This window comes from Cordyceps fumosorosea (assembly GCF_001636725.1).
Source record: "Cordyceps fumosorosea ARSEF 2679 chromosome Unknown scaffold_1, whole genome shotgun sequence".
Classification (NCBI taxonomy): domain Eukaryota; kingdom Fungi; phylum Ascomycota; class Sordariomycetes; order Hypocreales; family Cordycipitaceae; genus Cordyceps; species Cordyceps fumosorosea.
In genome coordinates, this window is record NW_017387301.1 from 462,860 (window position 1) to 476,235 (window position 13,376).

General features: G+C 54.2%; 4 protein-coding genes across 4 annotated transcripts; 2 read left to right on the forward strand and 2 right to left on the reverse strand.

Moving 5' to 3' along the window:
- Positions 1 to 3,093: 3,093 nt before the first annotated feature.
- On the reverse strand, positions 3,094 to 3,720 carry ISF_00149 (pre-mRNA branch site protein p14; the record flags this gene model as incomplete). Its single annotated transcript, XM_018843756.1, has 3 exons — positions 3,094 to 3,263; positions 3,330 to 3,419; positions 3,519 to 3,720. The coding sequence occupies 3 exons, from the start codon at positions 3,718 to 3,720 to the stop codon at positions 3,094 to 3,096; spliced, it is 462 nt and encodes a 153-aa protein (XP_018708206.1).
- A 1,378-nt stretch (positions 3,721 to 5,098) lies between these two features.
- On the forward strand, positions 5,099 to 6,472 carry ISF_00150 (pre-mRNA splicing factor; the record flags this gene model as incomplete). The annotated part of the gene is made up of 1 exon (XM_018843757.1): positions 5,099 to 6,472. One exon carries the CDS (start codon positions 5,099 to 5,101, stop codon positions 6,470 to 6,472), a length of 1,374 nt encoding a protein of 457 aa, XP_018708207.1.
- A 1,137-nt stretch (positions 6,473 to 7,609) lies between these two features.
- On the forward strand, positions 7,610 to 8,828 carry ISF_00151 (COPII-coated vesicle protein SurF4/Erv29; the record flags this gene model as incomplete). Its single annotated transcript, XM_018843758.1, has 4 exons — positions 7,610 to 7,773; positions 7,927 to 8,039; positions 8,130 to 8,623; positions 8,691 to 8,828. The coding sequence occupies 4 exons, from the start codon at positions 7,610 to 7,612 to the stop codon at positions 8,826 to 8,828; spliced, it is 909 nt and encodes a 302-aa protein (XP_018708208.1).
- Positions 8,829 to 10,313: 1,485 nt separating this feature from the next.
- On the reverse strand, positions 10,314 to 12,363 carry ISF_00152 (tyrosine-protein phosphatase CDC14; the record flags this gene model as incomplete). The annotated part of the gene is made up of 3 exons (XM_018843759.1): positions 10,314 to 11,860; positions 11,929 to 12,240; positions 12,306 to 12,363. 3 exons carry the CDS (start codon positions 12,361 to 12,363, stop codon positions 10,314 to 10,316), a joined length of 1,917 nt encoding a protein of 638 aa, XP_018708209.1.
- Between the last annotated feature and the right edge of the window lie 1,013 nt (positions 12,364 to 13,376).

The window sequence follows — 13,376 nt, forward strand, 5'->3', positions numbered from 1 at the left end:
AAGAAGAGGCAGAAGATTGTGCCTTGTCGCGATGATGATGCCTATGTTAGCAACAGCAATCCATCGGTCGTGGCTGACGCAGGCCGTTAGACACCGCCCGGCCAGGCAGCGATGGCTTCCCCTTGCCTCCCGCTAACAAAATATTCCTTTCCATCACCATATGCTCCCCGGATCCTACCAGACTTTGTCATACGTCTGTCCACCCTTGTCCTACAGAACGCTCAATCGATCAACTCTCGATTCACCCATGTCCCCTTGAATGAGGAGACGGCGGCAAGAGTACCGGTCTCATCACCATCTAAAAAATAGAAAATAGAATTTTAAAAAAAAAATCCGTCCTGTCAGGCTGCGGGTTGGTGGATTCGCGAGGGTTTCTTCGCCACTTATTTACGGTACACCCCGGTCCGGTCCCCGTCCCGGAACCCCATGCTCCTTGTTGGGCGCTAACTAACTCGCGAGCCTCCAACGGAGCATTGACATCTTCACCAAACCCGTTTCTTCTTTGCTTGCTGGGCGCCTGCTTGCATGAGGGGCAGAAACGCTCCTCCGCACGCAAAGCTGTCCTGTCCGTCTCCCGGAGCCCAGGGCCGGCTGCGTGCGGCTGAAACGAGGACGGACAGCCTTCTCGCTCCCCCTTCCAGTGCCAAGCCAAGCTATGAATGTATTCTTCGTTGCTGAAGGGGCGCAAAAAAAGAACACACGTGCATGTACATTTCCAGACGAACTCCTCCTCCCCCTCACAGGCACCGACGCACCCAATTCGCCAGGTAAGCTTTTCCAATAATAGATTTCTTCTGTCGTTTCATGTTGACCCAGATGTAGGAGAAGAAACGAACAAATAAGTAGAAAAAGATGGTCACAGCCTGCTGATTCGCTCGCCCCTCCGTTTTAGATGGTAGCATCAGCGAGGCTTCATGCGACACGCCTCGCTACAACCCGGCGCAAGGTACGCTTCCGACGAACAGTACCCCCCATCTTATATCGGTCGCTCTGTTTCTTGTTCCTGGACTTTGAGGAACAGCTACGTAATATCAAGACATACGGTGTCTGGCTGCCCGCGTTGGCCGGCCAGGCTGAATGAACCACGACGGCCAACTCTGCCACTTGTTCAGATATCACATGAAATGTAATAATTTTCCATCTTAATATTAGTGTACGTTTTCTTTCTACTCCCGTCGCTCGTGAGGTCTCTCGCCAAAATCATCCATAGAATGATTTTTCCGACAGCAAAGCCACCGGGGCAGATGCATGTAAGCGCCGGCGCTTGCCCCAGGCCCTATCAGAAGTCAGGCAAGCAGCCATTTTCAGCTCTTTTTTTTTTTTACTTTTCTTTCTTTATTATTATTCGTCTACCCTTTTTGCGTCCACTGTCCGTTTTATTTTTATTTTTGCTATTTCCGTAACCACCATGAACCCCCAAGTTTGGGTAACCGCCGAACGGCACGCACCCGAAAGTTCTCACCGCGAACGTGGAAAACGGGGGTTGCCAATTCCACAATTAGAACTCGGTCTCTTTTTCTTTCTGCATTTCGCCCGTCGCCTCGTCTGCTCTGAAAGCACAGTCATTGTCTCGCCCGTCCTTTTTTTGGTTTTGCCTTTCTAGGCCTTGCCCTTTCACCATGTCACCACTTCAGCCCGGCCCGTTATGCGACCGGGTGGACTTTCTCCCTCTCACCGTCGCCCACCACACGAAACGGTCGCCTTGCACTTGGTCACCTCGCCCCGCGGCCAGTCTGATCCATAGGCTTTTTTTTCTTCATTCTTGCTTCATCATCTACGTCAACGTATCCCAGGCACATCTAGGCGGCCTAGATGAGAGAGAACAGGTCGCATCGAAGTCGGCTGCCACGAGGCATCCCCCCCTTGCTGGCAGGGGTGTGCGACAATGAGCCTTGATCAAACGATGCATGCGAGTCCATTCATGATCAACTCCGCAAACCTGGCCAACGACAATTGCCTTTCCCAGGTTGGCCGGCTCGGGGTCTCCCTGCGCCATCAACAACCCAGAGGCAAGGCAGATTGCTCCAAGTGCAGCTCGGAGATTCGTTAGGGGGAGCGCCAAATCATTCACTCTATCAAGCCTTGCCCGTAATCTTGTTCTAGTCAAGACGCCAGGCATATCAGAGTTTGGCCCGCTGGGCGGCCCGACCGAGGACAACGCGCGGCGAAAGCTTATTCGACATAGAAAGCTTGGTCTCATTGGTTTCCATGACAGCATTAAGCTTGTGTAGATTAGGCTGCTGATTGCCCTTCGGGTACGGTACAATGCACATGCAATAAGCGACGTCAGGAGCTGGCAGAGACCTCCCCCCTCGCAACAGTAGAATCATCCTTCCACTTCTCCATCCTAGCTGCACCGGTTCAATGCTTGGGCATGAGTTAGATCTAACAGACCCACGTCCTACTCTCCCATTCGCCCAAGTAATGACCAGACGATATGCTTCACTCGGGTGCACGGCCACTTACATCGCTCGCCATGTCCCTCGGCATAATGGACAGGAGAGCATAAACGGCCCCTCTTTCTGCCCAAGCCTGTTAGGTATCCAGTCCATGCAGACACAGCTCTACGGCATGACAGCTTCATCTAGGATGATGAGAGATAGCTCGCAACGGAATGTATTCATCCAACGTATTCTAGGAAGCAATCTCACCCTTGCGGGGTCATATCAAAGGAACGTACAAATCCTCCGCGAGACCAGTATCAGAAGCACACCAAAAGAAGGTTCAAGAGGTCGTCAAAAAAGGAAAAAAATAATGAAGGGAGAAGAGAACTCGGGCTGCTTGATAATAAACAATAAAAAATAAATGGCAACCCTATCGCGTGTTCAAGGTGACTGGATCGTTTCGCCACAATAATACACAAGTAGCCAGACCCTCCTAAAACTCCATATTGTAACAGGTGTCAGTCCAACGCTCCGTCAAAGATGATAGAAACACTTCGTGGTTCGTCATTTCCGAGGAGTGGCTTTGGTTTGGTTGGCGTTTTAGGCAATCTCGGCTCTTGCATGCCTCGGGCGCCAGACGACATGTCGTCGGTGCTTGGAGTTAATGAACCATCGGTGACATATCGAGCTGGCGAGGCAGAGTTTACAATCACGCGTGCGCCGCAACGGGGCGGCGCATATTCTCAACGAAGCGAACGGTGCGTGGGCTGATGGACTCGGGCTGAGTTGACTTGGTCGCCGGAGCGGCACTTCGCGGGATGGTTTTAGGATCCGACAAAACGGCGCGGGGAGTTGTCTTGGGAGACGGGGTAGACCGGCCTGCAGATGAGGAAGTTTTCTTCTCTCGCAGACCATCAGCAGACCGGTCAAATTGTCAATCGATACCGTGCTGCTGCTTGAGCCTCGCTAAAGATTCGCGGCGTGCCTCCAGGTCCTCTTTTGACTTGGCCATCTTGTCTGGCTGGTGGTATAGTACTGTGTGAATGTTAGCAGACAATCAAAGCAAGGCGGCGCGTGAGGGCTAGACGAAGAGCGACATTGAGAGTGACGAAGGCGTTGTAAGGGGCAGCGTACCAACTAGATAGCGGTTCTGAAAGTTGAAGCCGTTGAGCTTGTCGCAGGCTTGCTTGGCATCAATGACATCCTCATACACGACAAAGGCGGTTCCTTTGGTTGCGGTGGCGATGCCCTGTCGGACCTGGCGAATGGGCCCAAACTTTCCAAAGAGATCAAAGAGCTCTTCTGGCGTTACGTTGTAGCTGTCAAAGATTTTCATGTCAGTACAGAGGCATCGTATATCGCGGTCGCATCGCGGCAGAAACCGGCGGCAACGGAGAAAATTCGCGGGCGGGAAAATAATGTACCTCAGGTTCTTGACGAACAGAGCTCTATGAGACAGTTAGCAACGGCTGAGATTGGCGGTGTTGATGGCGTCGATGATCCCTGGGTTGTCAGACGACATCATGCAGGCAGACACACTCGCCGGCGCAGGGGCCAGGCTGCTAGTGGTGAGAACCAGATAGAACGCGACAGCCGGGCGACTGGAAAGCAGAGACTGACCGATTGACTTCGGGGGCAAGTTTCCCACCGCGACTACTCATCTCTTGGATGATTTTTTTCGGAGGGCGATGACGGGGGTCGTGAAATCGGGGACGGGCTCCGATGGAGAAGTGCGTAGATTGATTTGGATGTTGCGAAACGCAAAGGCGGCCTTGCTGGGCGAAGAAGAGGCAAGTGGGCGGGCGGTGGTTATCACGTGACGCTAGAGACTAAGCACGTTTCTCCGGCGATTTTTGGCCAGGGAGTCTCTGGGGGCGACTTTGTTCAAACGTGCTAACAGCGGGAGCCACAATGAAGCCTAATAACTGAAGACAAGCCTTCGAAGCTTGCTGACTAGTGGCGCCAGCGGCCTGGCTCCAGTTCTTCCTTTGGCCCTCAGCGGTTGGCTTCTCGGCGTGGCGTGCTTTCTTTCGGCCCTGACGGAGGAGCGATGTTGGGCACAGCTGTTTTCCGTATCGCGGCCTTGATAAACTGGGGCGTTGTCGTTGCGGTGGGATGATTGAAAAAAAGAGCAGATTTGAATGTTAGAGAAAGAGATAGAAGGTAAGATGAAAAAGAACAAAGCTAGGCCGTCTTTATTATATAACTAGAAACAGACTTCCTGTCAATCGTGAAAGAATCGACGAGGCTCTGGGGTTGCACGATGCCGCCCTGTGGCACAGCCACGCGGATACTTGTTCTCTATGCGGCCCAATCACTGAGGCGCAGCACGGCTTGCTAACACACTACCATACAAGGTTCGCGCTGGTCTCGTTAGTGATTATCTTCCCCATCCAGAACGGCGACCGACCTAAACCGAGATTGTAATCGTTTTCACGTTAACAGCCAACCGCAGCACGGAAACGCTCGTTGCTATCGATCTTGATATGTTATCCATTGAATACATTCATTTTCCAAGCACTCCCTTCCATCATGCCACTCCTGCCCTGACTCAAAAAGTGAGCTCCAAGTGAGCTGGCCATGGCCGAGGGGCCAATTTCCGGCCGACAATCACCCTCAAATGGGCTCGCCATCGCCAACACCAAGGAGTTTCTCATCTGCTTCTACAGCATCTTCATTCAGTCTCTATTTTCTCTACAAATATTCGATAAGTCATGGCGCCACGCCTAGCCGACAAGATCCTCCAAGTGTTTAACGTCCGTGCCGACGCGTACGACTTTCTCGTCGACCTCTTAGAGCACCGCGCAGCATCTCCGCATGACTTGAAGGCCATCGTTGACCAGCGCTTGGTCGCTAGGGAAGAACTGCAGCATCATCGGGTTGGTCGCTCTCAAAACAGCAATAGCACCTCCCAAGCACCCCCCACTGCAGAGAATAAACACGACCTAGCCGGCTTCCGATGGGAGGCTACCGACCGTCTTATAAAGCGAGCTAGATCTCTCGCCAGGGAAGCTGCCGATGTCTTGGTTCTGGGCCCTCACAAAGTAGAAGGTCAAAAGAAGGGTAAAATTACCAAGGCAGCCAAGCGCAAAGCTGATACTACTGAGTCGCACTACTGGTGTCAAATTGGCGTCGATGCGGACGACGTCTTTGCTCCGTCGAAAAGATTACGAATGGAGGATGAGGCCAGAAGGTTCATCTCGCAGCTCAAATTACCTGTATCGGGTCTTCAACCCTCCTGCGTTTACCCAGGGGAACCCAACGAAGCGCAGCCGTCCAGTGTTCACAGCGATGCCGGCACGTCACCTTACTTTGCAACGCCAACAAAGGCGCCACAGCCCGTCCCCCAGCGTCCCAGTCCTGGAACTGTGTCTTGTATCCCTTTCCCTCCTCTCAGCGCAGAATCATTTGGCATTATCCAGGAGCAGGTGGCCCATGACCCTTTTTGGCTGCTCATTGTCGTCACCTTTCTCATCAAGACAAAGGGCCTGTATGCAATCCCGACTTTTCTGCGCGTCAGAGAGCGCTTCCCGGTGCCGTGCGACATTGCCAACCCTGAAAATGCGGCGGAGATACTGAGCATGATCCGGCACCTTGGACTCGGTCAAAACCGGCTCACTTGGATGCAAAAGTACGCGCGGCACTTCATGTTCAGCCCGCCGCGGCCGGGCGTGCGCCACGCTGTGCGCCGGTACGACTCGGGTGAAGTCAGTCACGATGCGGAGGGCCGCTCCAGCGTATGCGCCGAGGACGCCGCCGCGTACGGTTGGGAGATTGGGCACATGACGCAGGGCGCGTACGCCATTGACAGCTGGCGCATCTTTTGTCGAGACGTGCTGCTAGGGAAGGCCAAGGACTGGAACGGCAAGGGTGCCCAGGGTGAGTTCCAGCCAGAGTGGATGAGAGTCTTGCCAGCGGATAAGGAGCTCCGGGCTTTTCTACGATGGATGTGGATGCGCGAGGGCTGGGAGTGGGATCCGGCGACGGGGGACCGCGCGGTGCTGCGGGAAGAGATGTACCGGGCGGTTGAGGAAAGCCGAGTCGAGTATGACATTTACGGAGGGCTGCAGATTCTTGACGAGAAGTGAGCGAGCAGCAGGTAGGTAGACCGAGCGAAGGTGCTGAAGCATTGATACCCGGTTAGGCAGGATAGAACCAAGTAAACTCCGCCTTACTTTTGGATGAACTTCTTGAATGAGCTTTAAGAAGTCGATTAATATTCACTCCTAATCGCATTTGCCTTTCTCTTTTGGCGATGCATCATTGTGCTAATTGACTTGGGTCTGACATGGGGGATGAGCTGCAGTGAGCTTTGGTGGAGTGCATTAAGCTAATAAGCCAGAGGCGGCAGGTACGAGACAGCAACGCGTGCCTGGATTTTGCAGGGCTCGCAATACCATCAAGCCACTGGAAGGGAGCCATGAACATCCGCCATGAATGTCACCAGACGAAACCAAACCCAGCATTCCCAAAGGCCTGGTGGAGATAGGTACGGTGCTCGGCTTGTTGCCCTGATCATCTGCTAGTGTATCTGCTAACTAACGTTACTAGTACAAACAGGTACCTTCGTCATACAATTCAAGTGGTGTGTTGACCTCACTTACCCATCGCCAGAAAGGACACAGTTGCGCCAGGCATGACCTGAGGTCATAGCTCGCCGAGCCACATCAAGATCCCACGATTCAACGCTGGTCACCACCAGCCACATTTACCTCGGTGTTTTTTGCTGTGTACCTATGTATGCTTACCTAGCCACCATCATCTACCAGAATGACATTTGTGAAACGCCTTTTAAAAGCAGATACGTTGAAAATAATAACAGCAAAAAGTATTAATACACTCATGGCAAAGAACACATCATCTCGCATCTACCATTACATACCCCAGCCTCCCTTTGTATCGCGCCCGCCCCGGTACCATCTTCTGACGCCTCGCCCGCTCCGCTTTCCTTTTCTTTCGCCCCCGCCCTTCTAACACCAGCCAACCAGCCCTAGCAAGGTTCCTCCAAGTAGTGGACAGCTGGTCTGAACAACCTACCACCTTCGCTGTTCGCCCGCGATTTCACCATCTTTCCCGTACATCAAGCCAATTCTCCCCGCCGCCGCCGACTCTCCATCAATCACGCGATTCGTTGGAGCGCGCGTCCTTTTTTCCTCTTTCCTTCCTTTCCTTTGCCTCGCCTAAGCAACGCGTACCACCCGTCTCCCCATCGCCGAACAACAACCATGTCCCTCCGAGGCGGCTCCTCAGCCGGCTATGGCATCAACAGCGGCCCCAACCCGTACGGCTCCTCCTCCCAGCAAGAGGAGCAGGGCATCCTCGACCAGATCCGGCCCTACACGAGCAAGGTTGAGGACCTACTCGAGAGCGTCAGCGAGCCCATCAAGCCGTGAGTCGCCAAATGAAACGCCCCCCCGAGCGTGCGCTCCCTCGTCCACGATTCGCCGTGCTCTCCCTTGAGGATAGTTGCGCGCATGAAGCACGACGCACGACGCAAAAAGACCAATCTAGCTAACCAATTCCTCTTCTCTCTGCGATGCAGATACCTTCCCGCCATTGGCCGCTTCCTCATTGTCGTCACCTTCCTCGAGGACGCGCTCCGCATCATGACCCAGTGGAGCGACCAGCTTCTCTACCTCCGCGACTACCGTCACAGTAAGCTTCTGTCCCCCCGCCGCGCGCATACTGCCACGGCAGAACTCAATGCGAGTATCTCTCTTCCATACTAAACACCCAAATCATCAGTCCCGAACTATATCACCCACCTGTTCCTCCTCGTCAATGTCGTCGCCATGCTCGTCTGCTCCACGCTCGTCATCATCCGCAAGTACTCCGACTACGCCGTCGCCGGTCTCATGGGCGTCGTCGTCACCCAGGCCCTCGGCTACGGCCTCATCTTCGACCTCAACTTCTTCTTGCGCAACCTTTCTGTCATTGGCGGCCTCATCATGGTCCTCTCCGACTCGTGGGTTCGCAAGACCAAGGCCTTTGCCGGCCTGCCTACTCTGGACGAGAAGGACCGCAAGATGTACTTCCAGCTCGCCGGCCGTGTCCTCCTCATCTTCCTGTTTGTCGGCTTCGTCTTCTCCGGCTCCTGGTCCATCTGGCGCGTCATTGTCTCCGTCCTCGGCGCTGGCGCTTGCGTCATGGTCGTCGTCGGTTTCAAGGCCAAGTTTAGCGCCACCCTGCTCGTCGTCATCCTCTCCATCTTCAACCTGTTTGTCAACAACTTCTGGACTGTAAGTTTTCTGCGATGGCATCCTTGCCAGCTCCCAGTGCCTTCTCGTTTTACTAACCTCGTCGCAGCTCCACCCCCACCACCCCCAGAAGGACTTTGCCAAGTACGACTTCTTCCAGATCCTCTCCATTGTCGGTGGTCTCCTCCTCCTCGTCAACAGCGGCCCCGGCCAGTTCTCCATCGACGAGAAGAAGAAGGTCTACTAAGCGACTCGCCTTCCCATCGGCCCTCTGTGGCGTACCCGCTTTTGTGTCACAGAGATGTTTACGCGCCATGCACCCTATTTCGACCGGTACGGGTAAAATGAAGCCAAGGCTCCGTCACCCTCTACACCGGTTAACGTCTACAAAGCGGAGGAGGATTTCTCGATTTGATTTTTAAAAGAAAGTGGTGGACGAGAGAAGGAAAGGAAATATTTCACCATGATCATTACCATGTCAACGGCGACCACGCCAGCTATCTCATATATAGAAAAGCTTGTTTGGCAAATTGTCGGCGTATGAATTGAGCAATACAACACACAATTGAATTTTTTTTTATCACAGTTTCCTTTACAGCAACAGCGTATTGGTCCTGCGTAGTAATACGTCACTTGTATGTGGCTGGTTTCCTCCTTCGTTTGGCTTCACGTGATGACATTAGCCAGCTCGGCAATCGCCCGCCAAGCCTCCCTAAATCTAAACCGCACTTGGCAGCCTTGACCGGAGGGCGACGCGACAGCTGCAAACATGCGCGTATTGTATTCAACAAGAAGACAAGAAACAGACGAGCGTACATCGGCCCGCATTGAGCCACGCTGGGCGAGTTTGCCGGTGGGGGGGGGACGTTGACGAGGGTTCAGGCTCAAGGGTAAGTTGGGAGAAGGCCAGCCTGGTGAGGAAGCGCATCGCGTCCATTTCGTCACAAAAGAGTGTATGACTGATCGTGGTGATGACGATTGTGCGAGTTAAATGATGAAAATATTACTTTCAAACATGACGCGTAGTTCAAAAAGACTCAATAATTCAACAATACTTTGAATTTATGCCAATGTGATACCGTGATATATAGAAAACCAATAACAAAAGCCAGTCACCAAAACGAACAACAAGAAAAGGCACCAGAATTGTCGTCTTTAGTCATGCCATCAAAAAAAAAAAAAAAACCCCCCAATTCTTCGTCCCTCACAGCCAAATGGAAAACTTCCGCTCCCTCTCTCTCTCACCATCCCGGTTCGGCCGTGTCACGAATCAAGCAACCATGCGAGAACAAGAAAACCAAATAACCCAAATGCCAAGTGCTGAATAATGAAAAAAATGCAACAACGCCCAACACGCACGCAAACCAAAAGTAGATAGCCTGCCATCGCGCAACCTCGATCGGGGAAGCAAGCAGGAGGTTGGATGGTAAAGCAGACAAGCTTTCCCCATTAAAATGCTCGACTGTGGCCATGTCGACCGTGATCATGCTCGACCGTTTCATGCTCGACCGTGAAATAATTTCTTGTTGCGCCAAGGACATAAAAACACCAAATCTTCAAAAGCCAAACCATGCAAACATGAAATCGCCCAAGAAAGAAAAAGGAATACGTTTGGAGTCGTCATCGTTATAGAAAGAACAAGGAATGATTCCCAAGATGCTGAAAAAATGCAATTGTTTTTCTCTGCTGCTTCTTCTTCTCAAAACAAGAGTCGTTTGGCTCGGGCCGTCTTCTATGCGCCCGACACCTTGCGGGCGGTAGCCATAGCAGCGGCCGAGGTTCCCTGACCGACACTACCCACGCGACCGCTCGTCTTGCGGATGCCCGCCGACGAGGGGGACACATCCTTGTTGCGGAGCGGTGACTCGGGCACGGCGCCGCGCCTGCTGCCGCGTACACGAGGTAGTGTTGCCGAGGCGCTCTGGGCGCGCTCCACGGCTTTGGCCGGTCGGCCGGCACCAATATTCTCGGCGTCCTGCGACGCGTCGTTGTCAATCATGTAGATCGTGGTCGTTGACGTGGTCTGGCTCACGGAGCGCGACTTTTGAAGAGGTGACTGCGACGCCTTGCGGGAACTGCGCATCCGGACGAGAAGCTCTTCCTCAGAATCCCCTGTGGCGCCGCCAGAGCGCCGTTGTACGGTTACGACTTCCGTCTCCTGCTCAATGCTTTGAGATTCCTCGATTGTTGTCGTCTGGTGTGATCCTGAGCGTTGGTACGGGTGGTGGCGATCAGAGCGCGTCTTTCTAGGCTGGCCGGGAGTCGGCGCGGGCAGGTAGTCTTCCTGATTGTGCACTTTGTTGCTGCGGTCGTCGAGCTCGCTTAGTGGCGTGCGGTTCGAGGGGCTGCGATTGGGGGGCGTCGATAATTGACCGTTGCGGAGAGAGCCCTTCTGGATGGCGCGGATGGGCGTGCTGGGCACCGGGTTCGCGGCCGCCATCTCGCGCCGCAGTCTGCGCTCGACGCGCTCCTCGATCCACCACTCGCGGAAGGTTCCCTGGTTGAGGTGCAGCCAGTGCTGCTGGGGACCGACCACCATGCCAGGGCGCATGAAGCGCATGAAGGAGATGACCTCGTCGGCGGTAAAGCCGTGGCGGTAGATGAGGTAGGCGCCGATGAGACAGCCGGTGCGGCCGAGGCCAGCCTTGCAGTGAACTGCGATACCCTTCTTCTTCACGGTAATCATCTCGTGGGCGAGGCGGATAAACTTGCGGACAGTGGTCAGCGGGGGGCAGGTGCCGTCGTCAAAGATCATGTCAATGTGCTGGATGCCGAGGGCCTCGAAGTAGGAGGGGGAGTAGAGGTGGGAGTTGAGGCGGACGACGAGCCCAATATTGCGCTCGGCAAAGTGCCCGAGCACGCACTTGAATTGCTTGGGCAGTGTGGGGTGGGCGTCGACGGCGTCGAGGTCTCTGGGGAGGATGTTGAAGAGGTCCGGCTCTGCTTCGGTGATCTTGGCGACGGGGGTGTGCTGGGGCGAGGCAAAGGCGAGGAAGTTGGGTGTGATCCAGTTGAAGTCGCCGTGCTCGACGCGCTCAAAGCGCTCGTACTCGTCGAGGTCAAAGTTGTCGAGGTCGATGCACTTTTCCTCCTTGGCTTTCCAGACGCCATAGACGACGTCCTGGACAGTGATTCCGTAGTCGGCCTGACTATAGCCGGCGTCGCGGAAGGGCATCAACGGGGGGTCGACCTGGGCGATGGGGGCGAGGGCCAGGTGCGGGGGCCAGTTCTGGATGAGGACCATGTAGCACGCGAGCATGCATGCGGCATTGGCACGACCTGTAGGGAGCAAGGGGGTCAGTAAAGAGGTGCGCAGCAAAGACGCAAATCATAAATGGTAGGCTTACTCCTGGGGTCGGCGGCGCTCCAAAAGACGACAGGACGATCCTTGTTCTCCTTAGCAGCGAGGATTTCGTGGAAGCGAATGGCGAAGCGGTAGAGGTGGCCGATGTGCAGGGGGCCAAAGTCGTGGTGGAAGGCATTGTAGAAGAGGCTGTCGTCAATGGTGAAGTAGCAAGGCGGCGAGCGGCGGCTGGGCGACGGCGCGGCGGCGCGGCCCGTGGCCGTCCTTTGCGCTCGCTTCCGCGGCGACTCGGGTGTCGCAGGGAAGAGGGTGTCGGCCGTAGGCGGCGTGATGTAGGCGGCGAGGTAGAGTCGGTCTGGAAGACGAGAAAAGGTCAGCCAACGTCCAGCAATGGCCATCCCAAGAGACGACGAAACGCACCAGGAATGTACTCAATGATCTGGCCCAGGTTCTGGGCTTGACGGGCGGTGGGAGCCATGGTCGAGATGGCTCGCTCTACCTGTGTTGCACCGTTGCAGCTAGATGTTTGTGTTGTTGTGGTATCTGGACCCCTAGCGAGCTTTTTTGCTGCTCCTGTTTTGATTTGCGACCCGGGCCAGGAAGAATTGGGAGATTGGGATGCTAAGGATGCTCTCGTCAAAAAGTCAAAAAAAGAATACAAAAAAAGAAGAGACGTCGAATGAGAAGAAGAAGTCTTGAGCTCTTCTGTTGCAACAAGAAGAAAGATGCAAAGAAACGGTTGGCGGCGCTTGTTGGGGGGGGATGATGTTGTTGTTGTTTTGGTTCGCCGGGGGTGGGCAGAGGAGGAGGCGTGAAGTGTGGAGGACAAGGGAAAGCCTTGGGCGTTGGTGGACCTGAGCAGGGCTGGTCTCAAGGCGGTGATGAAGAGACAAAATACCAAAGCGGGCGCAAGGGGGGATGCGAGGCAAGCAAAAAAGAAAAAAATGATACAGGTGAGATGCTTGACGAGATTCAATTATAAAGAAAACGGGAGCAGCCGTTGGTAATAAAAGGGGAAATACACACACAGGCAAGCAAGCCGGGCCAGTGCCTCGCCACAAACAGCGGCCGACCCAAGTCTGTTGTTTATGCCAGAGGGGCCAGAGTGGATGCCGATGAGCTTGCAGTTAGTGCCCAGGCAGGTATTTCGCTATGGGAAACGATGCCCTTATTCTTTTAGCAGTATCAAGCCTAAAGAGCAGGTAGCTTGTCGGCGGCCTTTTACTTTCTTCTTATGCCTTCTATTCTTGTCCTTCCTTCCTTTCTTCTTCTTGTCCTTCTTCTGTCTGTCCACAAACCTTCTCCGTTCTCCGAAGTGTGACAACGCCCGCCTTTCCTCACCAGCATTGACCTTGTACCTCGTCCTGTCAGCCAATCCCTGCCTGGTCTCTCCCGGGCGGGCGGCTCCAAGTTCCATCCAACCAACCAACCCGTCCCTCCGTCGAATCTTCCCCCGGCGCCGTATTGTTGTGGGGACGTTTTGGTGAGACC